Source organism: Halichoeres trimaculatus, unplaced genomic scaffold, assembly GCF_033239565.1.
Source record: "Halichoeres trimaculatus isolate MK-OKI-2021-1 unplaced genomic scaffold, fHalTri1.1 fHalTri1_scaffold_5, whole genome shotgun sequence".
Classification (NCBI taxonomy): Eukaryota; Metazoa; Chordata; class Actinopteri; order Labriformes; family Labridae; genus Halichoeres; species Halichoeres trimaculatus.
The window spans coordinates 6017775-6045677 of record NW_027437183.1 but is presented as its reverse complement, the minus strand read 5'-3'; the positions used below and the strand labels follow the sequence as shown (position 1 = coordinate 6045677).

General features: G+C 40.0%; 1 protein-coding gene across 3 annotated transcripts in view; it reads left to right on the top strand.

The window, feature by feature from the left end:
- Positions 1-27903, top strand: part of ksr2 (kinase suppressor of ras 2) — a 126146-nt gene that overhangs the window by 82764 nt on the left and 15479 nt on the right. For 2 of the 3 annotated variants that reach the window (XM_074671110.1, XM_074671108.1), the window contains 11 exons: positions 9345-9414; positions 10644-10727; positions 10922-11007; positions 11127-11177; positions 13181-13201; positions 13487-13596; positions 16424-16592; positions 17007-17048; positions 20346-20415; positions 25512-25560; positions 26061-26422. In XM_074671110.1, the coding sequence (XP_074527211.1) occupies positions 9345-9414; positions 10644-10727; positions 10922-11007; positions 11127-11177; positions 13181-13201; positions 13487-13596; positions 16424-16592; positions 17007-17048; positions 20346-20415; positions 25512-25560; positions 26061-26422 (1114 nt within the window). The remainder of the gene's footprint in view (positions 1-9344; positions 9415-10643; positions 10728-10921; positions 11008-11126; positions 11178-13180; positions 13202-13486; positions 13597-16423; positions 16593-17006; positions 17049-20345; positions 20416-25511; positions 25561-26060; positions 26423-27903) is intronic. The other variant, XM_074671109.1, reaches the window with a different exon arrangement.

Genomic DNA, 27903 nt, shown 5'->3' with positions numbered 1-27903 from the left:
CAAAACCTGCTCCGTCTGATGGTCGGTTTTCTCCTTCGCTAGCTTGGAGCCGTTTGTGTTCTCCGACTGAGGAAGTCACTACCGAGCCACGAGGCCTGCAGGCATCATCTGTTCCTGCCATCCCTCATCCCTCCGTGTCACTGGCACAGTTTGAGAGACTCCCACTATCTATATTAACACGTAGAGATGCGTGCTTCATCCGAGATAATTGCTATTTTTCCTGCACTTTGATGGTGTTTTATTACAGTGTATGGAGTGTGTGTATTACGGTGACTTGTAAATGTGCGTGTGTTTTGCTCGTCAAACGTGACAGCACAATACTCTGCAAAAAGGCTGATTGGCATGTAGCTGCTGTCATAGCAACAGAGCAACCTGGCTTTGTCTCTTGTTCATTGGAGGAGCTGTATTTTTTTTCCCCCTCGCACTCTGATAGAAAAATAACAACTCTATTTCCATCCTTCACTTATAGTTTGTTTCTTACCGCCACTCCAGACAAATACGCATTCAGACGTGTACCTATGGAAAGTCTCAGGGAGGAGGAGAAATGAGAATATGGAGATTGTGACATCTCTCTCATATAACACTCATGTGCTATAATGCAGCACATTGTGCGGCACACACCCACACACTTTGTTACACTCCGGTTCACTTCTTCTGCTGCTTTTCCCCCGTATACGAAATGTATTATCTGCTTTAACACGCTTTGAATCGACACGTTGCATTGTGGGATATGTGCTGTATTCTTTGTGTGTATCTATGTTATTGATTGCATTCAGCCATGCGGTTGAAGCAGAGTGAAGAACTCTTGATAGACTCTGATAATGTCAAGAGTAGGAGTGGGCGAGACGGCTTAGTGGCAGGATTAACAATCAGAGTCTTCACGATTTTTGTGTTTTTTCATTGTTGTATTGTTTGAAAACGTGCCAGTCTTCTTTAAATCTGCAGAAAAAATCTACTCTTTGGGGAATAGTCATGCTCAGGGCTCAGTCTATCACCTGGAGACTCACCTCAGACTCATCTGCCACCCTGCCTCCAGCTGTTAAACACACACCAACAAACATATATTTCTCTATTTTTCAGTGTTGTTACATTCCTCACTGTCCTACGCCCCCACACACTCACACACACACAGTAAACTCATCCCCTTGGCCTCTTGTGTGTCATGTGACCCTCCAATAGAGCAGAGGAGAGGAAGGCTTTGGCTTAATTAAGCTGAGACCAATCAGAGAAGATGGAGGAGTACAGTGTTGTCTGGCGCCTTGGGGTTTCTCGGCTCCTGCAGGCTCATCTGTCACACACACACACACACACGCACACAAACAAATGCAAACACAGACACACACACATGCATACATGCAAATAAAAATAATTGTGACTTGGTGTGTTATTGCTATCAGTAGAGAAAGTTTCTGAGGTCTCAAGTTTTTTGGTCACGGCTGCATTGAACAGAACCCAGTTACACAAACTTCATGGTACTGGATGATTCTACAACAGCATTTTAAGACTGGCAGAAGAAATCTAAACAGGAGAGTGATAGAGCACGAGCTAAGACACGGGTCAAGCTGATTGTAACAATGTTCATTCCAACTCAAATGCAGCAGTTAAGGCTGTTTGGTACAGTCTGTTTCTACCGGCCGAAATTGACACATGGTAAAAAAGAAATTCAGTCCTTGCTGTGTCAATCATGTTTGCAAACCGACGGAAAAACTTTTATTGGTTGTTATTTTCCACAGAACAGGTCGTTTGACTATTCAGACACGCTGTCTAAACTACAAACTGAGTTCATAAAGCTTGATTGTCGTCACCTTTTTAGAATTCAAATTTACACATTACCTCGTTACTTTGCATCCTGGGAAATGTTGTCTTGACCAAGGTTAAAAAAAAGATCTGCTCTCCAAAACAAATGCACGCCTTGGCAAAAAACACGTCTTTATGACAGTGGCTGATGGTGCTCACGGGGAACGTAGTTTTTAGTCAGAAAAACGCCACTGATTCTGACCATAGACTGTATAAAGCATGGACGTAGTCTCCCCGACATCACCCATCTGTTCCTGAAACTGAAAATGAAGCACACAGCTGTAGCGGCCATATTGGAAGTGGCAAAGGCTTTGAGTACTGCTATAGGGCGTTTCTTGGTCATGTGACCTGAGCCTGTGCCTCCGATTAAGCCAGCACGTGATCTTAATATCATCTGACCTGCCAAATGAGAAAAAAATTCACCCTGCATACAATTTGTGCCGATAATGAAATTAGCGGTTCAGACAGGAGCAGTTTTTAAACAAGGCTGTGAAAACTTCTTTTTTTGGCTTGGTTTGTATGTGACTTCCAGTACTTCCAGAGCCAGCCTCAAGTGGACACTCAAGAAACAGCAGATTTTAGCACTTCAGCATTGTCTTGTTTTTTTAGGATGTTGTCACTTGATTCTGACCAAACAATCAATTCCAAACAGATAATCCTCACAACACCTGAGACACATCAAACAGCATTGTTTAATTTACAATTTATGAAGAAACCTAATATTAATTTAGCTTGATCTAGTACGTGGCATTGTCGGTGGGAACCAACTCACCCCTTAGGTAGAAACCTCAAACAGAACCAGCTTCTTAGGCAGACAGCCATATACCAGAATTTGATGGAGTTTGGAAAGTGAACAGTACAAGCATCAACCATATGATATCCATGAACTCAATAAGTGCCTGACAATGTTTCATTGTGTCCCCATGAACCCCCACTGGTGGGTTTGTCACCTCTTTGTCAACCAGGAATGACAGACTCCACAGAAAGTGAATTTATGCTACCAAATGAGAAATCTTAGAATAACATGTACTTTATTATTTTACTTTATCATTTACTTTTTCATTTACTTCATTTACTTTTGGTAGAGAAGAACACGAAATTTCAAAACCAAAATGACACCAGCATGAACCAACCAAGTGTATAGAAGTTGCCTCCCAGTCTAAACGAAAACGAAAAATAAAAGCTATGAACGTCACAGTCTGTTCTTTATACAGAGGGCTAGAATCACAGCTCATCGCAGCACATGTAGATTACATGAGCAAGGGTTTCAGTCATTTCGAAAGCCTTTGTTTTCCATGTATCGACACGTGTTTGTCAGTCTGTTCACGTAAGTACTAATTGACACAAACCCACACATAATCCACTGTTCTTTCAGGGCGGATAGGATCATCAGAGATTGTCGTGTTAGTCAGACAGCGACGTCAATGACATGTGCACACAATGATAGATGGCCCGCTTTACGCTGCTGACAAGTCCAATCATCTGCCAGTCGCCAGCAAGGCCAACAAGAAGCAGATGATGTCAGTTTCCCCTCTGTATTGAGTTATCAGGTTGATTGAGTGTAATTGAGCGATGCATCGGAGTGCAGAGAGAAGACACTGAGCCCCTTGAGAGACTCGAGGGAGGAAGGGTGTTTCAGGAACCAGGAAATGCTGAACGGCACCAGGGCCATGTGATTAGATCTGTCAGTGAGTCGCGGGCTCATCATCAACTAATTGGACTGATTGGGCTCCTCACAGATCTGAACTTTGAGTCATTCAGAGGTTTCTTATCTCTCTTATCTGCAGGCAACGTATTAAATAGAGATGCACCTGCAACACTTATCTTCAATCACATATTAATCATCAATACGAAAAGAGATAATCACTGCAAATCAATGCATCACTAAGAAACATACAATGTACATCTCAAACACAGTGTTTTAATACATTGTCAGTTAGGGATAAAGTCCCAAAAATGTCCTCATTGAGAAAGTTTTCAGCTAAAACCAACTCAGATCTCTTTCTTCTCTTTGTCATGTTGAGTGAACTTCCTCTGGAGGTTAGCCTCAGCCCTCAGTTTTATTTTCCAGGCATCAGGAGCTTGATGCGTTGATGAAAGGATTTCTAAGTCTCTTTTTGTTTGTGATCCGATCTTTATCCTCTCAATTCCCAGATTTATTGTTTATCTCCTCTGACAGCCAACAAAGAAAAAAACAGGTCCACTCTGCTCATCTTTCCCCAGCATTCATTTCAAGCTCATGGAAGCTTAATACTCGTAAATAAGTCTACATGAAGATCTGCAGATCCAGTTTTTCCATATTGTTTCCTGTCCTCTTTTCTTCAGTTTTATTTAGTAAATCCAAAGCTTCATTCCAGGGTGGCTGTGGCTCAGTGGTGGAGTCAATCCCAGGTCGTGCAGTCCACATGCTGAAGTTTCCTTGGGCAAGAGACTTAACCCTGAACTGCCCCTGGTGGCTGTGCCAGCTGTGTCTGAATGGGATTAGTTCATACTGAAGTGCACTCTGCATTGCAGCCTCTGCCCTCAGTGTATGAGTGTGGGTGAATAGGTGAATATGACAAGATATAAAAGCACTAGAGAAAGAGCTATATAAGCACAGTCCATCACACACCCTTAAAGTCCTGAAATGGTAGAATTTATCTTTTTTTATCTTGGGCATACAAGAGAATAGTAAAACGATGAATGTCTTTATATGCTGATGACAACATGTTCTGGCATTCTTTTTCTTTTGTTGTAATCAGGGATTTAGGATGTGAATATTAAAGCCACTACATGTATCCTGTACTGTATGTTTTGGTACTAGGTATGGAATAGTTTGTGAAAAAAATCTGAACTGCTCGGTTTCCCTGTGTTTTGTTTAGTTGTTTTTTTTTTTACTACTCAGTTTGAAGCGAGTATGTTGCTCCGGTCATACGCATGTGTAACACGAGGAGTACAGCAGAACAGATGTAGGGAAGCTTGTGGGTTGTTTACATGACGAGCAGAGGAGTCGGTCAGAGTTAGAGGATGCACCTAAGGCATTGAGTGGTTTTGCTGTCTGGGAGCTGAATTAGATTCAGTGGACCTCATTTATCAATCTTGCGCTGGAATTGGTGCAGATCTGGGTGTAAAAACAAGCTTACGACAACATCCACGTGGGATTCATGAAACGTGCCTACCAGAGCCAATCACAGCGTACGCCTGATCAGGTGTTGATAAATGTGGCGGCTGAAAACAATCGTAATTTCCACAACACGCCCCTTGGCTTCAGCTGGCGAAACCCACAAAATTTACGACATGGGGGTACGCGTTACGGGAAAAAGGGAACTTCTCCATGCTGGTAATCGAAAACGCCATGGAAACAGAGGTAGAGAGGGAATGAAGCCGGGTTGTTTGGCAGCCGGAAAAGTGGCGGAAAGGTTGAGCGAATCAGAAAAAACTCACCTGCAAGGAAATCACTGCAGTGATTCAGCAGTGTGGATGTGTTTATACCTTGATTGATCAATCCTTGATGTCTAACTATTAGAAGCCACAATATTATTAATTGTTCGCGTTCAGGTCGAGAAACATGAAAAGTTGTCTTTAAAGATGTGTTGGAGCTCTGAAAAAAGCTGCAGACTCCAGCCTGAACCTGTCACAGACTGAGGATGGAGTGGTGCTGAAGTGCGTCGGCTGTGCACAATTACGCACGGGTAGACCTGAGTTTTATGATTATTTGTACCGAGACGAGCACATTTTGTTAAGTCATTTTTTCACACACAGTTCACATCTATATGATAATATTGTGAGGAGTGAAAATAGTCTTCACAGTAAATCCTGTAATCAATACAGCTTCCTTAAAAAATCTGTGCTAAAAGTTTGATCAAGCATTGCCTGAATGTTCTCTGCAAAGACTGTACTATGGACATGGGAGTGTATTAAAAACTGATAACAGCCTCTCTATTTTATCATTTTTTGAAGTAAACCAAGAGAGGACACACATTTTTTATGGGGACAAATCAGCTGACAGCTGGCGCTGCTCTTTCATAGCGCAGTATTTTATAGATTGGCGGAAGAAGAGTGAAATGTTAAAAACATTCTTGGTGTCATATCTAATTTAATGATCTAAATACTAATCTAAGAACATCAGTTTTTATTTCTGAAAATGTTTTCCCTCATACGATCTAATAATTCTCCTCGACCCGACACCCTTGTTCAGATTGATAAATGCGGATATGTGCGTGGAAAGGAGTGTAAACCCATTTTTCAGGCGTATGCATGATTGATAGATGAGGGCCAGTGTGAGCCCTGATGACAACGGTAAGAAAGTGGAGGATAAAACTGCAACTGAGTGTTGCCAACTTAGAGACTTTTTCGCTACATTTGATGACTTTTCAGACCACTCTAGCAAGTTGTTCTCAAAGATGACAATTCATCCTGTTCTATTGTGAGCCCCTCCCCTATTCAAAACACTGAGACAGTCCTCCTCACTCCCAGCAGATGAAATCCTGCAAGTGTGTGTCTCATTATGGTCACTTCTGCCGGTCCCCAGCCCAGATAAAGGAGGCATTTACATCCATCTAGATGTCAATTCACAATGTCCCTGCTCAAAAAAATGAATACATAAACTCACATTACCCATCACCAAACATAGCCAGGCACTGCTCACTGAAGCAGCTAGCTTTGGCTCATGACAACCACTACCACATATAACAGATGTGGTCTTGCAGAGCAGGCGATAGTGTTTTTAATTTCACACTTCATAAACTTGTTGACTCTGTGATCCAATTTTTTTTTTTTCCATCAAAAATTATGCTCATTTTGACTTCTTCTGTAGTTTTTTTTTCTCGCCTTAGACTTGTAAAGTAGTCAGAATTTTGGTTTCAGTCAATGACTTATAAAGTATTGTAATATCCTTATCTATATAACGGGAAAATAGTCTAAACATTAGATTTACAAAGAGACCTTTTTGTGCACTGGAGAGCTTCTCAAGTCTATAAATAGAGAAAGTGATCATTATTTTTCATCTTAAGACATACTTGAATGTACAGCAGTGGTGGCTAAGTGCAATGCTACGTCAATGTATTCCTTTAGGAGACATCACAAACAATCTCTGTTGATGTTGGGTAAACATGGTGATTGGTTTGATGTGTATTTCCATTCCAGGCTGAGGGTGACTGAATATTCCCCCCCAATACTGAAAGGCTCCATAATAAAACCTAAATAGGTCTGTTATATGTGGTATTTCTCCCATAATTGAAATAAATGACTGCGAACAAAGAAGGTCTTGCGTGATGCATTTCTCAGTATGACCCATGATGCTCTCTGCATTTTTCATCATGGCTCTTTTGTTATTAAATTATTGGCAGCCGGCGTTACAGAGTGATATCATCTCGAAACATGGCTCCACCACATTTCCCCGGCTTCATCTTTTTCATATGTATTCATGTGTAAGCTGCCATTCTCACATGGTATTTGGAGGTTTTGCATAAATGCATCAGTCATAGCGAGCTCTAATGGACTGAGCGAATGTTATTTTTGTAGTGAAACCTTTTGAGGTGACGGTGACTCACAATGATACTGATATCTGCATCTGAGCGTGCAAGCAGTCCAAACAGGCGGTTCATACAGGATGATGGCTTTTTGCTTTTGATTGAGGCTCATATGTCTAAAAGAATGCAGAATCTATCTATCTATCTATCTATCTATCTATCTATCTATCTATCTATCTATCTATCTATCTATCTATCTATCTATCTATCTATCTATCTATCTATCTATCTATCTTCTTTGTCGGTTTCTTGTAATTTTTTCATCTCTTTTTTTGTCCTCTTTGCATTTACAGTGGGTCATTACTTTGTATGATTCATTTGTTGGTCAAGGACACCAAACTGGTTTTGTCTTTAGTGATATTTTAACTATTTTTGCTCCTGTGTTTGTCTGGAGATCCAACAAGTAACCATGACCATATGTTTACATGTGAAATCAGCTGTTAGCAGCCTGTAGCAGTGCATTGCTAACTGGTGCGAGGCCTGATGTTTTCCCCAAGGTGAGGAGAAGGTGAGGACGATGTGCTAGTTGTGAGCTAAGAAGTGATGACATCGACCTGTCCTTCCATCCATCATTATTGGGAACGTAAAAGATCTAAGATAGTTAAGCTAGCAGTGCTAACCCCGCAGCAGAGGGAATACCAGAAGGCAGAATAGCATCATGCTATTCACAGACATGGCTAAACGGAGCTAACACTGGACATAAACGCCACATTTGAAGAACTTCACCTGCTGTGAGCAGACAAGATCCAGGAGACAGAGACTGAACAGACTGCTGAAGAAGCTCAGTCCTGGACCCTGTGGAGGTGGAGGCTGGCTGACTGGAGAATGATGGACAAGTTGTCATCATCTACTTTCTCATGGACGTTTTTGCACTTTCTATACACTTTCTTACTTTTGTTTTCTTGATTGCTGCTGTGACTCCTAAATTTCTCCTTGAGATAAAGAATTTTCTATTCTATTCTATCCATCTATCTATCTATCTATCTATCTATCTATCTATCTATCTATCTATCTATCTATCTATCTATCTATCTATCTATCTATCTATCTATCTATCTATCTTCTTAGTCTGTTTCTTGAAATTTTTTTCTTTTTTGTTTTCTTTGCATTCTTTATTTCCCCCCGCCATCCACAATAACATCACGCCCAGCTATGATTGACTTGGTTTATTAACCCCTAAACAATGGTCTCCTTTGAGCCTGATAATGTGAATGTGTCTGTCAGCTCCCGGTGTTACAGTTTAAAGAGTGACCCTGTAAACTGGAGACCTTCAGCTGAACGTGTCAGTGGATATCCAGTTCGTAAGTCCTTGGGAATGCACTTTGGGTTTATATGTGTCAAAATCTCATCAGCAAAAAAACTGAACGATGATCTAAAACTGTGTGAGAAGGATGCATCCTGCCGAAAGACGTCAATTAACTGTCTCATTCTGGAGTCAAAACATGAGTTGATCGAGCCTGGTGTTTTGCTGGTCAAGCTTTCTTGAGCTTTTAAAAGCAGCCTCTATCAGCGATGGCTTTGTTTCCTTCCAAGTGTCAACAAATCTACTAGCTAGCTTGTCTGTCTCCTGCTATAGTGCAATTTTTTTGCTGAATAGTCTTTGTTGTTGTCCACTGTCCTCTACTGGTGCGGTGGTGTAGTGCAGTTAACTTTATTTTTTTCTTCATACATCACTGGCCTGATTCAGTTCCTGTGGTTCAAGGGAATGTTTTACATCTGTCCTGTGTCACATTTTCTGTCTGTTTCCTTTTTTTTTCTGTCGACATCTCAGGTTGTCTCATCCCTGTCTCTGTCTCTCTATGCCCATCCATCCATCTATCCATCTGCAGTTCATTTCAGGGATTACTTGGTCGTGAGTCATAACTAACAGAGTTTTTGATACGCAAGCAGTCGATTAAATCTGACAGATTTTTCTAGCAAAAGCAGATCTTTCCATAAAATGTCATATTTGCAGAATCAGTCTACAAAGGGAGACATTTTATTACATCTGAAGTACTCAAACATAACCTCCTGTCTCTTTTGTCTCTTCCTCTGCAGACACTCTCTCAGTGCCTCGCTGGTCCCCACAGATTCCCCGAAGAGATCTGGGAAACTCAATAAAACACAGGTAGGTCTGAAGAAATGTGCATGTGTCTTTATGTACACAGTCACACACCAGTGTTAGAATAGCAGTCTAATTAAAAAGCCCCCCTCCTCCTGCATAAATCATCTCCATTGTCTTTCTCTCTGTGTCTCTCACCCTGCTTGACTCCAAATGCTAGTGATCTAAAAAGTGAAACAATACCGTATTAGCTGGGAGATCTCAGCAACATCCAGCGTGTGGGTGTTGTGCCAGCAGGAAGTCAGCGAGGTGCTGAGAGAAGCTCTTTGCCTTGTCATACGCTGCCAAACTGAGCTCCGATGTGATTTGCAGAGCTGTTATTTGAAGATTAAGAAACACTATTATTTCATCCAACCATCGCCTTGACGTGTCAATTTGCATATTTCCAACGTGTGCCCTTGATCGCATTGTTGGCCTGCTAAGATAAGTGCATTAGCGTAGCGGGTACACAATGCACCACCCCAGCTTAAGGTGGCCTCTGCTGTGCTTAGAGAACATTTCTTTCTGCAGAATTTGCTCTAAGTGTCACATCATCGCTCAGATTTGACAGCAGGGTTTACTAAGAACTCCATCAGGGGTTGGGTTGAATTTTGCCTCTCAATCGAGGTAAAGGAGGAGCTTAATAAAGAGGTTTGGATTCTGTCAAACTACATTAGTCACCTGCCATTAGCCAGGCAGTGGCACTGGTAGCAGCCAGGCGTCACTTCAGTAAATACAGCACACCTTCAAACACCTGGAGGAGCTGCTCAGTCCGTCTGTGCAGGGAATTGATGCTTCTGCAGAGCACATTTTGGATTGTTTGTTTGAGAAGGGTTGAAGCCGGTATGAGTGTATGATTGTGATATTAATGTAAACTCTCTGGCCTCTGCCCCGCGCTGCAGAGTAAAGGCGTACGCTGTTCATTCACACATGGTCACTGAAAGATGGAAACTAAATGAGACCAAATTAAATCAGCAGTGGAGGCAGATTAAGAAGGTAAACACTTACAGAAGCAGCTTCTTCAGACATCCATTATCCTCAGGGAAAGGTTATGCTGGGAATGTGAGGCTGTCTTTGGCAGAGCTGTCTGTCAGAGTGAGAGGTAATAATGAAAGGCAAAAGGTCAGGAGCAGTGTTCCCCCTCACGCTCATCCACAGCTCTTACATGTAATTTCATATGATTGTGCAAGCAGTGTGAAGTGAACTCCCGATTTATTACTAATGTCCTTGCTTCACTTTTCTTCTTCTTTCTGCAGATTTTCCACAAAGTATTGGATGTCCCAGACATGCATAGTATGTGGAAAGGGAATGTTGTTTGGACTGAAATGTAAAAACTGCAAGTAGGTATCAACACTGTTTTGTGTTGAATTATTTAATTCTGTTTCATAACCACTGAAAAAATCCAAACCAGGAGCTTTGACGCAATAATTCATTAACAGTTATATTTGAAAAGCTGGTACTTTGCATAGGTGTTAAAAATAATGCAACAAAACCAACCACGAACCAATGTTTTCATTGTTTTGTCTGAACCCAGGCTGAAGTGCCACAACAAATGCACCAAAGAAGCCCCACCTTGCCATTTACTGATCATACAGCGAGGCGGACGAGAATCCTTCAAAGGTTTGTATATGCCATAAAAACGTATTTTGTTGTATCTAAGAGTCATATTTAAGGTACCAAGTGTTTTTGTGTTACACATCTCCAAACTGTAATCTAAGTTTTTATCATTTCATCAACAGAAAGGACAATTCATTGTGAAAATCTGGAGGGACACCAGGCCATATTTAAAGGTAAGATAAGATGTTAAAAAAAAAAAAACTATCGGGGAAAAAAAGCTAATGTGAGCATTCCTCATTTTCTGGCTAAGTGTTTGCTAGCTAGCTATATTACCCTGGGAACTTGGTGGGACAACAGACCGTATAAACTAAAACTTGTTGGTAACCACTCATCTGCCATTGAAAAAAAGCTGGCATTAGCATTTAACACGCTCATAGCCAAAAAAAAAAAAAGAAGAAGCTAAATTAAAAAATTTGGACAATAGGTAACATTAGCACCTAATCAACTCCTAGCTGAATTATTACTAGCAAGCTAAATTAGCCTTGAAACCTAAATGGACGCCAGGATATTTCTAAAAGTAAGAGCAAAAAAATTGGAATATCTAATTCACTGTTTTTTGAAAAAAAAGGTGATGTTAGCATTAAACCATTTCACAGCTGAATTACTGTTAGCTGAATAAGTCAGCTTAAAAACCTTGGGGGAAATCAAGCCATTTCTTTATGTAAAATATCTGATAGAAAAAGAAAATGAAAGAAAAAAGAAAGTATATTTAAAAACTTATGCAGTGTTTTTGACAATAGCTAATGTTAACATTTAGCTACTTTCTTGCTTAATCATTGCTAGCTAAATGCTTTGAACCCTAGAGGGACACATGGACATATTTATGATATCATATTATATTTCATATTTATATGTTAAGTGAAAAGAGGAAAAAAAATACTACTCATTTACTGATTAACTTATTAACTAACCAATTTATAGCTAAATCATTGCTATCTAACTAAATTTACTGGAGCTTAGAGGGCCAGCAAGTAATATTTCTTGGTAGCGTAAAACATTTGATAAAACATTTTTGTTTTTAGACCAAAGCTAATGTTAGCATAGAAGCAATACCTAGCTAAAATATTGTTAGCAAGAAAATAAGCTTCGAAACCTAGCTTAATCATTGCTAGCTTAACGCTCCGGAACCTAGAAGGACAGATTGACATATTTAAAATATCATATTGTATTTTATATTTATATGTTAAGTTAAAAAAGCAAAAAAATATTACACACTTACTATTTTTGGAACATCGCTAACATAAAGAATTTCCAAATTTATAGCTGAACCATTGCTATCTAACTGATTTTACTTTGAAACCTGGAGGGCCAACAAGTCATATTTCTAGGTAAAATGAAACATTTGATAAAACATTTTTGGTTTTATGCCAAAGCTAATGTTAGAATAGAAGCAATACCTAACTAAAATATTGTTAGCTAGCAAAATCAGCTTTAAAGGGCGGCACTTTGCCATTTATCATATAATTTTAAAAATAGAAACATTTAGTATTCTTGAAAATGACTAACATAAAAAGGCTAAGGCTAATTTTGTCGCTAAATTATTACTAGCTAGCTTAGTTAGCCTAGAGGTACAACAGTTGACATTTAAAGGTAAAACAAAGTATTTGATAGCTCATCAGCTCATTTGGACAAAGGGTAATGGTTAAATTCAACCATTTCTTAGCTAAAATATTGTTAGCAAGCTACATTAACCTTTCGCTAGCTTAAGCTTTTTTTGCTGAATCATCCTGCTGCTTTAAGATAGTAAACTGGAAATGTTAATGCCTTTTAGATGTTAGGTTTGTGTTTTACCATCCCACCCTTAACTTGTTGTTTGAGGCAAAAATCAAGGGCATGCATAAAAAAGTTGGTGAGCCAGAACCAGGAGAGAGCAGGGTTTAGATTCAGCAGTTTCCTGCTGTCTGTAATATTAATATATTTAAACATTAGAGGTATATAATAGAAATTTTTCAGGTACCTCATTTAAAACAGTGAAAGAGCCTCCCTGGTTCACGCAGATAGAGGGTTATCTGCAGATTAATTAAGCCACTTAGGTTTAACAAATGTGCCTGCGTCATGCTGTGTTTGTACCGACACACACTGTGCTGAATGAAATTGTCATTATCTGCTATCAGAAGTGAGATTAATATATCCTTTCTCTGCCTCCCCTTCTCCTCCCCTGTCTCCTCCACAAAAGACCACCAAGGAAACACTCAAGGTAAAGAGCACTAATTAAACTTCTGACTGAATGCTTTAGTGTGAGGAAATGACAGTTTCTTAATGATATGAATGCCCGAGGAAACTTTTCTCTTCACTAAGTATGAGCGATAACAAACGGGTGGTGTAGAAGGCAGGGCGATTTGTTCATTTTTCAAACTTAAGAGCATGACCTGATAAAGAGTTTCTCCTCATTTTCTTCAAGCTAATAGAAAACTGTTTGGACTTTCTCCCCATAATGCGTCATTTTTTCACCTATGTGTGTGCGTGCTTGTTTTCTTTGCAGTAGCTCGTCTGGTACGGACCGAATCAGTGCCATGTGACATAAACAACCCGCTCAGGTACACAGACCTGCACATCAGTCAGACGCTCCCCAAAACCAACAAGATCAACAAGGTAAGCGTAAAAATAAACCTCAGATCACAATATGTGTGTGTAACCTGTCATATATCACATTTCTCCCAGCTTATGCGGGGCCTGGAAATAGTTATGAGTCATGGTGTTGTTTCCCAGAGGATCATGACACTGTGCAAAAATATCTTCAGCAGCGTTACTGTTGTTGACACAGATGGATTTGTTTTCATACATTGCATAGTTTGCTGTCAGCACATCTAACAATCTTTAGTTCCAGAGGAAAGAAAGTGTGTCACTGGATTGTGAATCAAATTTAAGAGTTAAGACAGATAATGTGAGTGTGAATGAACACGTGAACAGGAGAGCCTTTCAAATTTCTGAGACTTTTTGTTAACTCAAACCTTCTTGTATGATTCAAGTCTCATCTGATATTTTAAGATAAGTGAAAAATTTGTAACCAACAGCTTCATAATTGAAACATCAAACCTTAGTCTCTGGAAAGTCTGACTCTGAGTCACCAAAGAAGAATCAGAGTCAAGCTGCAATTACCGAAGTCCATATCCCAGTCTCAGTCCAGGTCTATTTCCTGCAGGTTGAATAATCCCTATATTGTTGCAAAGCCTGTTTAATTCTCTTTTCAAATGGTGTGCAGCAGCAAAGCTGAGAATGTGGGTTGCACCCATGAAAAATCTGCAAATTCTGGTTTAATTGGCACCTTCTGGCCTGGAGTCTCAAGCACACTGTTGTGAAGATGTGACTTTTAACCAGGCATGTTTGTTTTGGAACAAATTTTCTTTGTTCAAGTCAACTTTTTACCAGATACAACTTGATGAGGTAAGGTATTTTTCAGTACAGTTATGTAGCGCTGTTTTTTGAAGCGTGACAACAAGCAAACGTTACAAGTTTGTCCAGTATGTCAGTAGCCGGCTATATGTAGCGCTACTAGCAGCGACGTACGATGTATCCCTGGCTAACGTGACAACACGCAAGCTGACAGTAGTTTAGTAGCCGTCCATACGTCGTGCTAACAGTGAGACATGTCAGTAATGTGTAACGTTGGGGGTTGGAATGAACATTAGTACAAACAGTTTAGCCCCTGTGTTAGCCTTTAGCTTGGGCTGTATCTCTCTCCTGTTTAGCTTTCTTCTGCTCTTCTGTCCTTTTTCTGTCCTTTTAGGCTCCATTGTCCACCATCACTACAAAATTAGTCACAGAAATTGTTTTCAGCAGAGAAAAACACAGATCTTTCTTCTCACTTCTAAACTTTGTCAGCCAGCGTGGTGTTGTCATAGAGACTTGGACGTGCTGTAAATGATTCTGGTCTTGATACAGAGAAGCTGCAAAGTAGGATTTTGAAATAACCTATATCGGCGCTGATAATCTCATGTTAAAGTGTGGATTATATCTAAAAGGGAGAGTTTTTCAAGATCACTTTCAAACTCCTCACAGCTCCTTTAATGATAACGAAATTGTAGAGTTGCTAAAACTCTCTGTTTCAAGACATCAAACAAAGAGTCAGTGGCAGAGTAAGCTGTTTGGCATTTGCAGACAGGATTAGGGACATTTTTCATGTTGAGCTACTCCTCCTCCATCTCTCTGTTCACCTCTGGCATCTGCCTCATATTGGCTTCTTGTTGTTACTAGGCCTAGATGGAAGAGTTCCTATTGATAAAAAAGTTATTCCTGATATTTCTCATTTTTTCTAATCCATCAAGTATTTTGCATGACTTTAACTTGAGATTCGAGGAATGTATCCTTATGTACACTATGAATCATCATACTCTGATCCAGCCTCCCCATGTGGTTCTTCATATTTCACTGGTGAACTCTGTAAGGTGAATAAAGGCTTGTTTGCTCGGTCTGATGTAACCTGGTAAATGCGGGACAGTTTGAACCTCCCCTCATAAATATTTGTTTATTCAATCAGTTTCTGCAGCAGTTTGTCTCATGATTAAAGTCTTTAAGTTTTAGGGGCTGTGTAGTAAGGGTTACGTATGCCTTACATCATTTCAGACCACTCTTTAATCACGCTCTGATTGATTTCCCACCTTCTACACAATCATTGATTTCCCTTCACATCAGTCCGCTTCAAAAATCCCAAAGTGCAGAGCCTTAAAACTTTCTTATTTCTGAGATAATCCATCAAAAGATTTTCTTTCTGTTTCTTTCCTGTCGTCAGTTTTGCTATCATAAAATTTGAGAAAAAGGAAAATGTTCTGAAATGGTGCATTCAAGGATCCTCTGACATCTGGATTGAAGAGTCGCCTGCTGAGGGGAAGAAAACTCTTGTTTGCTATTTTGTCTTTCTTAGACAATGAGTTTGTCAGAAGTGAAAGACCCATTAAAAAAGTGATCTTTCTGTTGTTATGGATCTCTACTTTTCTGAAGAAAGAAGTTACTGGTGACAGCAGATCTGTTCAGGTGAACAGCTAAAGGAGTCAGCAAGTTGATTAAAGAAAGCACCTATTTGATGAGAATATGCAAACACAGTAGCTTTCCTATTTCAATTATAGCCAACATTACTTTCTGTATTTTGAGGCATCCTTGAATGCACCACTGAAGGCATCTTTGATAGCGCTTCCTGTTCACAAGTGCAGCCCTTCACTTAGAAAACACAACTGTGTCAAAAAAGTACAGGCAGGAAATTGCTCATTGTGATGGATCACCGCTGTCAGGCGAGTTTCATGTCTCGGCAAGTTGATTTGCACAGTGTGTTGAAATTAATGACGACCAAGAGCTGCCTCGAAGGTAGAAAATCAATCTGGAAACTTCTGGTGTGATTCAGGGACTCCGACAATAGAGTGAAGTGCGAACATATTGTGACTAAAAGAGGAAAACATTGATGTTTCTCTTTTCCGTCTCCTCTAAGGATCACATCCCGGTCCCGTACCAACCGGACTCCAGCAGCAACCCGTCATCCACCACCTCCTCCACCCCGTCCTCCCCGGCTCCTCCTCTGCCCAGCAGCGCCACGCCTCCCTCGCCGCTACATCCTTCTCCACAGTCAGCACGGCAACAGAAACAGTTCAACTTAACAGGTAATATGAGTAAAAAATGTTTAAGAGTTAGTACAGAGGACTCTTAAACTTTGAGAAGATTAATGCAGAAACTCCCAAATAACTGTCAAGAAAAAAATAAACCATGTAATTAAAGCAAAAGGCACTCATGGTGGCATTTTCTGAATAAAAATACTGCTTGATTCTTTTGTGGCGAGCCAGCCGAATGCATTTTGTGTCTGAACTGACGGTCTTAGATAAAGGACGAAGGGCTGAAAGTTCAAGCGGTTAATTGTGACAAATTGTCTGAGAAATACCATACATTTGGATTCAAAAGCACCGCTTCTCTTTTGCACTTTGACTCCTTTTAACTTTGAGTCTTAATTATGAAACTAGCAGCTTTGAGTCCACATGGGTCCAGAGAAAACTCTGACTCCTCTTTTGTCTTTCCCGCAGCCTCCAGTTACTTCAAATACAAACAACAATTCATCTTCCCAGGTAAGTGCCTCATAATTGATCATTACCCATACTGCACTGCAACCAGCCCAGAAAGAGTAACAAGGAGGAGGAGGAGGTGGAGGTTTCTTTTGATGTTAGTGTTGATTTTCATCTCCTCACCTTGGCCTTGATTTAAGACTCTCAGCCCTCACTCCCACTCACTGCCTCCTAATGATTCGTCAAAGCCCAGACTCTTTATTTTGCCCACACTGGTTCCTCACAGTCTTTGCTCACTCTGCAGCTTATTACAGCCAAAAGACAACCTGGAGTGGTGCAAGAGAAAAAAAAAACAAGACATAATTGAGATCTGGGGAGACAGAATTTTGGAAGTGCATGCAGCGGCTCCAAGGTTCTGACTGTTTTTGCAGCTAGATTACATCAGCTACCTTAATGAGCTGCATAACATCATGGTCGAACACAAACATCAACTGTTAGTCACAGCAATCTCAAACTGTTGAGTCGAGAGTGGGACGAATAGCACATTTACGTCACACTAATTTACTGTAAATGCTGCCTGTTGTTTTTGAAAAGCACTTCCGAGGGCCAACTACGGTACAAAAAGACAATCAAAATAACCTTTCTATTGTCTTTATACAAGAGCTTATTTGTAATGTTACAACAAGGTCAAGTGTACTTTAACTAGGGCCTCACAAAAATAACAAATGTGATTAATAGTTTCTCTACCAAATGAATAGTTTTGACCATCAATGACAAAGTTAGCTCAAAGAAAAAAGATTGATGGAATATTCTTATGATACTTAAGCCCAGCTTGTTGATTGTGTCAGAGGCTTCTAACTGGAGGCAGATCATCCCTAAAATATACTGGCTAAGTGATTACAATCAGAAAAAAATAAAGGTACATTTCAAAGTTTAGAATTCTCCACTGCTTCTAGGTGGAGAAGTTTTCAGTTGAGGAGGCTGCTGGCTTGACGAGCCAAGGAGGTTATGTTTTGGGGAGTTTGTCTGTATGTGAACAACATAACTCAAAAAGTAACAAACGGATCTCTATGAAATTTTCCGGAAATGTTCAAAATGGGATAAGGAAAAAGTGATTAAATTTCGGAGGTGATCTGGATCACCATCTGGATCCAGGACTTTTTTCAAAGGATTCTTTATCATTGTGAGATAGGGCTGTTTTCACCATATGTGTATATAACTCCACAATAAATGGTCCAGTTGCTTTGCAAAAAAATACAAGACAAGGTCACCATAATTTCTGACAGATTTTAAAGTATGATCCAGATCCTGCTAATATTCTGGATACTAAGATCAGGAATATGAAATATTTACTGGGTCATCATAATTTTCAACACTGTCAGGTAACAAATTATCATACAACTAAAACCAAATTGTAGCAGACAGTCTGCTGAATAGAATAGAATAGAATAGAATAGAATAGAATAGAATAGAAAATACTTTATTTATCCCCGAGGGGAAATTCAGGAGTCACCGCAGCATTTAAGAAAACAAAAGTAAGAAAGAGTATAGAAAGTGCAAAAAAAAGTCCATAAGAAATTAGATGACGACATCCCGTCCACCACTCGTCGAAAGGGAGTATAACATTAAAGTAGGAATAAAGTGTTGCGTGACAATCACAATATGCTTTTACAACTACTACTACTACTTTGACGATGTAGTTTTTGTGTCTAAAAGAACTATGGGGGAGTTTTCCCATTTTGTTGCTAAAAATTTGTTGTTGATAAGAACCAACTCAAAAACAAGCAACAAAAAGAACAAATCTTAGTAAAAACTGGCGTCCAGGTTTAAACAACACAAGGACTCGTAATAAACAGCTGGGAATCAAAAACTCGGACCTTAGGAGACAAACTCGAAGGGGCACAGACTATCTCTATAAGAGGTTGTGGTAAAATGTGGAAACAGTGAGGGTGGGGACAACAATCACAAAGGAAGGAAGTGTTTTTTTCCTGAAACAAGAGGAGAGACACTATTACAAAACAAAAAAGGTGAGAGAAACAAAAGACAAGTCTGAGCCAATGAAGGTTGACTAAGCATAGATGAAGAGACATGACAGTGGTTTGTATAAAAGAATCCTTTAGTTGCATATGATAAGCTACATTTGCTGGTATAGCTTCGAAGTGTGCTCTACCCACTTCTGCCTAAATTTGGGAGTGCAAAGCACACTTCCCTTCTGTTTCATGTGCATACCTGAAAAGCCCAGGCAGGGAGAGTAGCGGGAAAGACTCAAAGGGATGCAGATCAGAGTGAGCATTCATAGTGGATGGTGTTGGGAGCAGCTGATGTTCTGTAGGCCGTGCCTGAATTTGTGGAGCTAAAGCCTCACTCAACTTTTGATTAATTTTTAGTCCAACAGTGTTGATCAGAGTTGTGCGATCAGAGGTTTCCCTTGTGATCTCTAAGACTTCCGACCGAAACGCAGAAATCTTAGGGGATGTGAGCTTTATAGGATCATTTTTTGCTCCACTCTGATTCCACAACTCATTTTTGGTAGAAGCAGCCTCAGAGGTCTGTCACACGGTTCACAGACATCAGCTGGCTTGGATTCACACGTCGGCCGATTCAGAGCCTCCAAACCTCCTGGCTCTCTGGTCTTTGGAGTAAACCCATTTAAACATCCATGCAAGCGCCACACTGGAAAACAAAAAACCCCCGTCCTTTCTGCTTTGAGCCGACTCTGCCAGCTGGTAATGCACCGTGCCACAAAGGGAATCATTTTTCTGCGGCTCATACTTTGCATCACAAATTGTCAGAGCGTGCCAGCGCAGACAAAAGCGTGGCAGCCAATCCTCTGATGCCTTTCAGAGGTAGATCGAACACAACAGCTGACCTCACTCCTTTTACATGACAAAGAGGAGCGCCAAAGAATAGCAAAAGACAGGATTCAATCCTCTGTTCCTCTGTCTCGGACAATGCTGGCACACTAAGTGAGCTGTGTGTCTTTTTACAGTGATCACATCAAATGTTTGTTCTCTACATGCTCCAAGGACACACGCTGGGATGGTGCAGCAGAGTGCTTTCACTTTGTAGTATATCAAAAGGGACGTTTTCCACATTTCCATACAGATTATGTCAAAAAGAAAAAAAATACAGCGTCTCAGTGTGATTAGGAGAAGATGGAGGAGGTTCAATTGTCCAGAATTTTCTGTTCTGCAATCAAACAAAGTGTTGTGTTGATTCCAGGTGACTGTAAGCAAATAACTGCTCAACTGTTACACTTTGAAAAGCTTTAAATGACTAATGATTGTTTCAAAGTTTTTTTTTCCCCACAGCTCTTTTCTGATCTGTTGGATTCACACTTTGTGTCTCTAATACCTCCAGATGTTGCTCCAGAAGCTCCTCCCAGCAGAGCACCGCAGGTCATCCTGCACCCTGTCTTGTCTGAGCCCGGGTGAGTACAATCTGTCAGACTAAAAAACTCAATCCAACCATATGTCTGCTTTTAAAGAAATGAAAAAGATACTGCTTGGTACGTCATGTCTCCTCTCCTCCTCCTCCTCCTCCTCCTCTTCGTCTTCTCTGCTGGTCAGGGGCCAAGTCAGACTTACTGGAGCACAGATATTTGGGTGACAATTTCAATGCGAGGGCCGACATGACGAATACTCAGACTAATATTAGCACGGCCTTTAGTTCACGCTACACTTGGGATGCCAAGTGGATTCTCAGTGGCTCCGTGAGGAAGCCAGTGGTCACGGGAAAACAACCGGAAGAGGAAGAGAAGTGACGAGATGCCTTTCGACCCAGATGTTGATTAGATTAGGATGTCAATCCATCACGAGAAGGAAAAGGAAGAGAAGGATGGTCAATTGAGATGAAATATGGACCTTAGCCATAGATTTTAATGGTTAAATCAATAGCAGATAATGTTCCTGGTGATTTAATTTCCAAAATGTCAACATGGTCCCTGCAGAGGAAGTCAAATGGCTTTTCAATTAAAGTGTACAGCATGGGGTTCTACATGTAAGTAATGTATTTAGAGTCAGGAAATATTCTGCATTTGATGTTATGTTCCTGTAGCAGCTGCCAGCTTAAGATAACGAAAGGAAAATGACGTCTGGGAATAATAAGAATCAGAAAAACAGGACTACAATGACAGGACCCGTGGGCTCTACATGTGTTTAAATACAATTAGATTGTTTGAGGTGTTCAGCTACATTCATTAGCATAGTCATTATGGTGTAACACAAAGGCTATTTTCAGTATGTTCACATTAAAGTCAGCTCCAGAACTCCTACAGTCACTTTTATACAAGGAGCGACAAAGACATTTAGTTGCAGCTGTGTGAGGTAAGGCTGCATTTTCAATAACAGTATAAATCTAACAACATATAAAGGGAACATTTCCAATTTTATCAGTTAGGTGGATGATGTCCGCAGAGTGCACTTCACTGAAGCCTATTAACCAAGTTGTTAATGGACGCCTAAAATTGTGGATCTCATCCGGAATCCATTATTTTGTTTTGGAGCCGTTTGTGTTTACAGCTCCCATGTGGCTTCAACACCAAAGACCTTTGGTATTATATTGTTCTTTACAAACATAACAGTTATGGTTTAATCTTTATCAAAATGATGAAGAGCAGATACTCATGTTGTTAGATTTAGTCACTAAAAACATGGGTGAAAAAAAGACAACCACATCAACAGTTGAAAAAAAAATTCCCTTTCAAAAGTGGCCACATTTGTAGGGAACATGTATTTGTGGGCTGAGCAGTAGTGCTCATTGTGTGGGTTGTGCCCATGAAATATTTGCTGAATCTTCTCTACCAATGCCAAACATCGTATTCAGCAGTTGACTCTTGGTGAATTGGATGATAGAAGTCTAAAGAAACAAGACGCACTGTCATCTCAATCATTCATCCATCTGACCCAGGGGTCTGCAACCTTCACTATCAGAGGAGCCATTTTTTATCATGTCAGTTGAATTTGAGTCAGTCTGGAGCCACAGAATCTAGCTTACCTTCACGACTAAGATCAGGGATCCTGCGGATTCTATGAAAGTCTTAAAATACATTAAATTCTTTAATCTAAAAACAAGGCCTTGGATGAGGGCTGGAACCATATGCTATCATCGCAATTCGATTCTATTATGATTTTTGCGATTTTTTTGTTTTCTTTTTTAACACCAGACCATGTGAAAAAGTTAAATGATAATTATAAGGTCTACAGACTATATTGGGAGCCATATTTTCCTATAAAATGCACATCACGCGGGTCAGAGAGAAACATTTGGCCCTCTGTTGGAGAGAAGTGGTTACTTTTTTCCAATCTGGTTTATCAACAAAGACTGAAATGAAGAATTTATGTTTGAAAAAAGAAACACTATTTTGACAAAGAATTCTGATTTTGATACTAATTTTTTCTCCCACCCCAACCTTAGATGGCCTTAAAATGTTTGAAATAAATCTTTGAAGTCTTAAAATGTTAACATATGTTAGAATGATTGTAAATAGTCACAAACCTTAAAATATATATTTTTTTCTTTAAGTTATTTACCAAGTGACTCTCGTGGTAACATCACACAATAAGGATAGCAGAACCAACAAACATTGATGTGGTTGCAGCTGGGACTCTATTGCCCCTAACCCTTTGTAATTGACGTGGTGTTTTTTCCACTTGTGTTTATTGTGGAGTTGGTCCTAAATTTAATTTCAAATGGCATTAAAAAGTCTTAAAAAGCCTTGAATTTAACTTGCCTTAAGCTTTAGGAACCCTGAAGACAACAAAGTGTATACAATATTAGACATATTTAAACTATATTGAAAAACTATCTAAGCAAGAAGTTTTAGCTACAAAAATTATACTTGAATCTGATAACATGAAATAATGTTGCTTAACTCATCATTTTTTGTTGTTTGCTAATTTCTTGCCACAGATCACACAGAAGTATAGATTTTAAGTTTAATTTTTTCCTCTGTTGATTTAGTTTTCCTACCAGGACCGTAAAACTTGAGGTTAGCCTCGACTGCATGGAAAGTTGGTGGGCTGTTGATGTGGCAAGCTTAAATATAAAAGGGTTAGGGTAACCTAACCCAACAAAATGTTAAACCATGATTTTATTTAGTGTCAACGTCGCTAATCTCCATCCCCTCTGTAAGAAAAATACATTTCTTTATTTCAATAGTTTTTTTAAAGCTACAAGAAGCCACTGCAAAAGAGTCAAAAAGCTGCATGAGGCTCCAGAGCTGCAGGTTGCAGACCCCTGGTTTAACCAATCAAACACCTGGCTGTCAGTCTCAAAACTAGAGTCAGCAGCAGAATAAGCTATTTGGAATTGGCAGAGAAGATTTGGCAAATTTCTCTTAGGGCTATGACCATGTTTTGTACTGTTTCTGGATTACACCATAACACACAGAAGCTCCCCAAAATGAAGTGTGGTATATTGAGATTTCCCTACTGGCTGGGTGCAAAAGCTCACCTCCCACTTGTGGGATTCCCGCGGGATTCCTGAGTGATGAAAGTCAACTTCACTATTAATCCCATGATTGGACGTTACAGGGTAGAAAGTTAACGGGAGCAGATGGAAGCGGGAACCAATCAGGAAGATAAAATATAATGAATGACATGCACCACCATTTTGTAGTGTATTTCCAATAAGCCTACACTGTAATGCAAGTGAAAAGAACTACAATTCCCAGAAGACAATAGTAATCTAAAAAGAAGGGGGAGAAAATCAAATAAAATTCTTTGTATTGCCTAAAAATTAAAAGAAGGGGAAAAAAATGGGAGCGGTACAGGAGTGAGAGTCATTTTACCATGAGTGAGACTGTTGGCACCAATTCAGCAAGCTAAAGGTGGGACAGAGAGAGGAAATACAGTCACATCAGAGACATTAAACTTTTAGTGACTGTTTTCTTTATACTGACTTCAGATTCAGTTCTGTCGTGGCCCCAGCCTCATTAGCCAATCTGTGCTGTACAGACTGTGGCACAATCGACATCATTAGAGCAAGATCTTTGCATTTTATTTTCTTATAACAGAGTCCACCTTTATGTTCTTCATTTGTTTCTTTTAATGCAGACCCAAAGGAAAGCTCTCCTCCAGATATTGGCCTATAAATCTGGTGACTTAATTGTATCCAAATTCATTCATAATTACTGAAAAAGATGAATTTGTGGCAAGTACAATAATTTATTCTTGGTTACTGCAGGCAAACGTAGAATAAAAACATCAGAATGAAACTTGGCATTACTACATCTATGGATGAGTTTCACTATTTTACTATTTCACATTTCTCACATTCTCTCAGTCTCCGTCAAATTAAGACGTGAACTGGCTTATAAAACCCACATTCCTCTGATTTAATCAAAGCTTCTGTCCCGCCTCCTCCTCATCTTTGTATGCTCCTGCAGTGGCAGCTGGCAGATTCCTTGGGCTTTAATGGCCTCACTCCGAGGTTAATGAGGGCCTGTCTCAGACCCCAACACCCGGCAGGTATCCCTCATTAGAGCTGGTGGTTAGTGGCCCTTGGCTCCACAGGAATCACATAAATTTATACACTAACTCACCTGCGGTCTCTGCCCAGAGTTCAGGATTACTGTGAACCCATGTTAATATACCACAGAGAGACTGAGAGAGGTTATGGGCTCGTGTTTCACAGCCAGTTATGTGGACGGAGGAGGATTGGCTAAAGAGGAGACCAGCAGTGTGGGTGATGGTGTACATGCCAGGGTCAGGATTTAATAAGGACTCAGGGCAGAAAATTCACTTGAGGGTTCATAAAAGGACTGTAAATTAAAAGTAAGAGTCAGAAAAATTCAGCTTACAATCAGGAGATCTTTTCTTATGCTCTGCATTTTACGGACTCATCCAGAAAATTGTGTTTTGGACACTTTTCAAAATAAAATCTGATAATCCAGAAGTCTTAAAACATCATCAATGCAGGGATGTTCAGTGGGATTACACCAAGAAAACACACCTGTGCAGAATAACACCACAGAAATGCAATCTTTATGAAATGTCACCAACACGTAAACAATACTCACAAATAACCCCACTATAATTACTGGAAGTTGGAAATCAAAGAGAGGAAATGTAGCTATTAAATTATATGACACATAATACTTGCTCACAGCGGTAGGAGACAAGATATAGACTTACATTGATGCCATCAAATCAGCCGCCCACCATGAGGGGGTACAGTTGGCTGTGGAAACGCAAACAGGACCAGGCTTAGCCAAGCCAACCCGTACTAAACCGTACTGATCTGAACCGGACTGCTTGGTGGAAACAGGGCTTAACATTACATTTTATTTTGTTTTTCATTTGTTTCTTATAAAAGTGAAAAATTAATAGAAGTACAGTTAAAAAACAACAACAAAAAAATAACATTACATTCATTTTCCAGAAGGGATCTAATGTTTATCAAGTTTTTTGTCCATAAAGTGTACCAGTCTTACTTCCTGTTTCACAGCTTAAGAAAAAAAAAAAACAAAAAAAAAAACAGTGTGTGTCTCATGTTTATTTCTCTACGTCTTTTTCTTCCTTTCAGGCATGAAGGCAACCCTTTACTGCAAATCGAAGTTGAACCCACATCAGACGTGAGTCTTTCTTTTTTCAAACCACTGTGATACTTTTGAGTGTTTCTCATTCATTACATGTCTGTCACTCTCAGTCGTACCGATGTGAAATCACTTTTGAATCTGAAAGAAGACAAAACATCTCTCATTGTTCTCTTGTCGAACGTAATTTGGCTCGTCTATGTGAAGAGCCTCCGGGTGAGTTATGCGTCAAAAGCAGCAAGAGTGGAAACAGAAAAACACCTTCCTTGATTGTCATCACTTTCCTTCCATGATCATTTATTAAGGGGAACTTGTGTTGAGATTGCTCTGAATGATATTCCAGCAGGTTACTCTGAGTAGGTCGTTTTCTCTCCTGTGATCCATTAAGGTTAAAATCACATCAGAAAAAATCAAGCCAGGAAAACCTCAGCCAGTTTGTTTCTCTTTTGTGACATTTTCAATTACTTTTTATCAACAAACCATTTGTACATCTATAAAATGCATCCCGTAGCAACCAAAGAGCTTTGTGATTCTTACAGAATGAGGAATGCAACGACGAGGACTCCGGAGATGAGTTTGAGGAGATGAACCTGTCGCTCTTGTCTGCCCGAAACTTCCCACGCAAAGCCAGCCAGACCAGCATCTTCCTGCAGGAGTGGGACATCCCGTTCGAGCAGCTGGAGATCGGGGAGATGATTGGAAAAGGTCGTTTTGGCAAAGTTTTCCACGGGCGCTGGCATGGCGAGGTGGCCATCCGCCTGATCGACATTGAGCGTGACAACGAGGACCAGCTGAAGGCCTTCAAAAGGGAGGTGATGGCCTACCGCAACACCCGCCATGAGAACGTGGTGCTGTTTATGGGGGCCTGCATGAGCCCGCCACACCTGGCCATCATCACCAGGTAAGGATGGCAAAGTAACAGAAAGTCTCAAAAGCAAGTGGTCCTGCAGATAGAGCTCCTAAGTTGTCCCTTGCTTCAGTTTCAAGATTATTTCCCAGACCACCTTTTCCCACTCCAGATGATACACAAGCTTAGATACACCCTCAGATTTCTGCAGCTCTGTGCAGTTTGCTTCAGTTTTGCACCTGATTGTGTGAGATTAGCCGTTAGCATCTTCACTCTGTGCTGCACAGAGCTGCTCCATGTGCTCTCATCCTGATGGTAATAAATGGATTCTTTTCATTGTATTGTGAATTTAATTCATGACAGATGTAATAATGTCAAAATGTATATCCAGCTTACCTCCTGGATCAAGCTGGCAAAAAGCAGCTTTAAATAGCAAAATAAATAAGTAAAGATGCACTCCATTTTAAGTTATGGCATTGCCTGTGCATGAGTTTCAGACAGCTCCAGACTGATTTAACCCCCTGTTTATTATAACGATACAAATGTAAAAATAACATCTCCAGTTTTTTATATATTAATATGTTTAAGTTATCCAGAGGTGGAATTGACGTTTTGATCACTGAAAAGTTGAGTGTAGCATAGAAACTGTGACGCAATTACCTGTATGAAGTGTTATTTGTAATGAGGCTTATCTGCATAGAGAAAAGCCGGTTTTGCGCCAGAAGAATGCAAAATAGTTTGATGCAATAAAATGTGCAAGGTGGTAGGGGTGGGGGAAAAAATCATTATACAATGTATCAGGATTTTTTATTTGTTTGGCAATATCAAAATCAGGATTCTTTGTCAAAAAATGTATTTTATTTTTAAATTCTTCATTTGAGTCTTTGTTTATAAACTAGATTGGAAAAAAGTTACCACTTTTCTCCAACAGAGGGTGAAATTTTTCTCTCCGACTCACATGATGTGTACTTTATGAGAAATATGGATCCTGATATAGTCTGTAGACTTTATCATCATCATTTAACTTTTGCACATGCTCTGGTGTCAGAAAAAGCAAACTAAAAATGGCAAACGTAAATATCTAAGAATCGCAATTTAAATCTAATTGGCACCACAAAATTGTAATAGAATCAAATTGCGAGAATAACGTATCGTCCCAGCCCTACAGGGTGGCGCTATTTCCTTGGTGAAGTAGTTGGTGGAGCATCAGACCCTCTGCTGTATTTTTGGTTCATTTGTATGGATAGACTGATTATCGGCCGTGCCGATTACAGGGGCCAATATTTGGCATTTTGAGGCATATTAGCATCAACCTTTTTTTAATCCGGCCAATATGAAACAAATTTAAACTCTGTTGTTGTGGCTCTGATGCAGCTGCTCTGCTGTTTGCAGTCACTACTCAGTCCCCAGCACTGTCCCACCCACAGTACCATCTGATTGGTTACAAGCAGAGCCATGGCTTGGGAAACAGCCAATCAGCAGTGCAGTTATTACAGTTATTGCAGTCACATTGAAACTTTGAAAAACTTCATTTA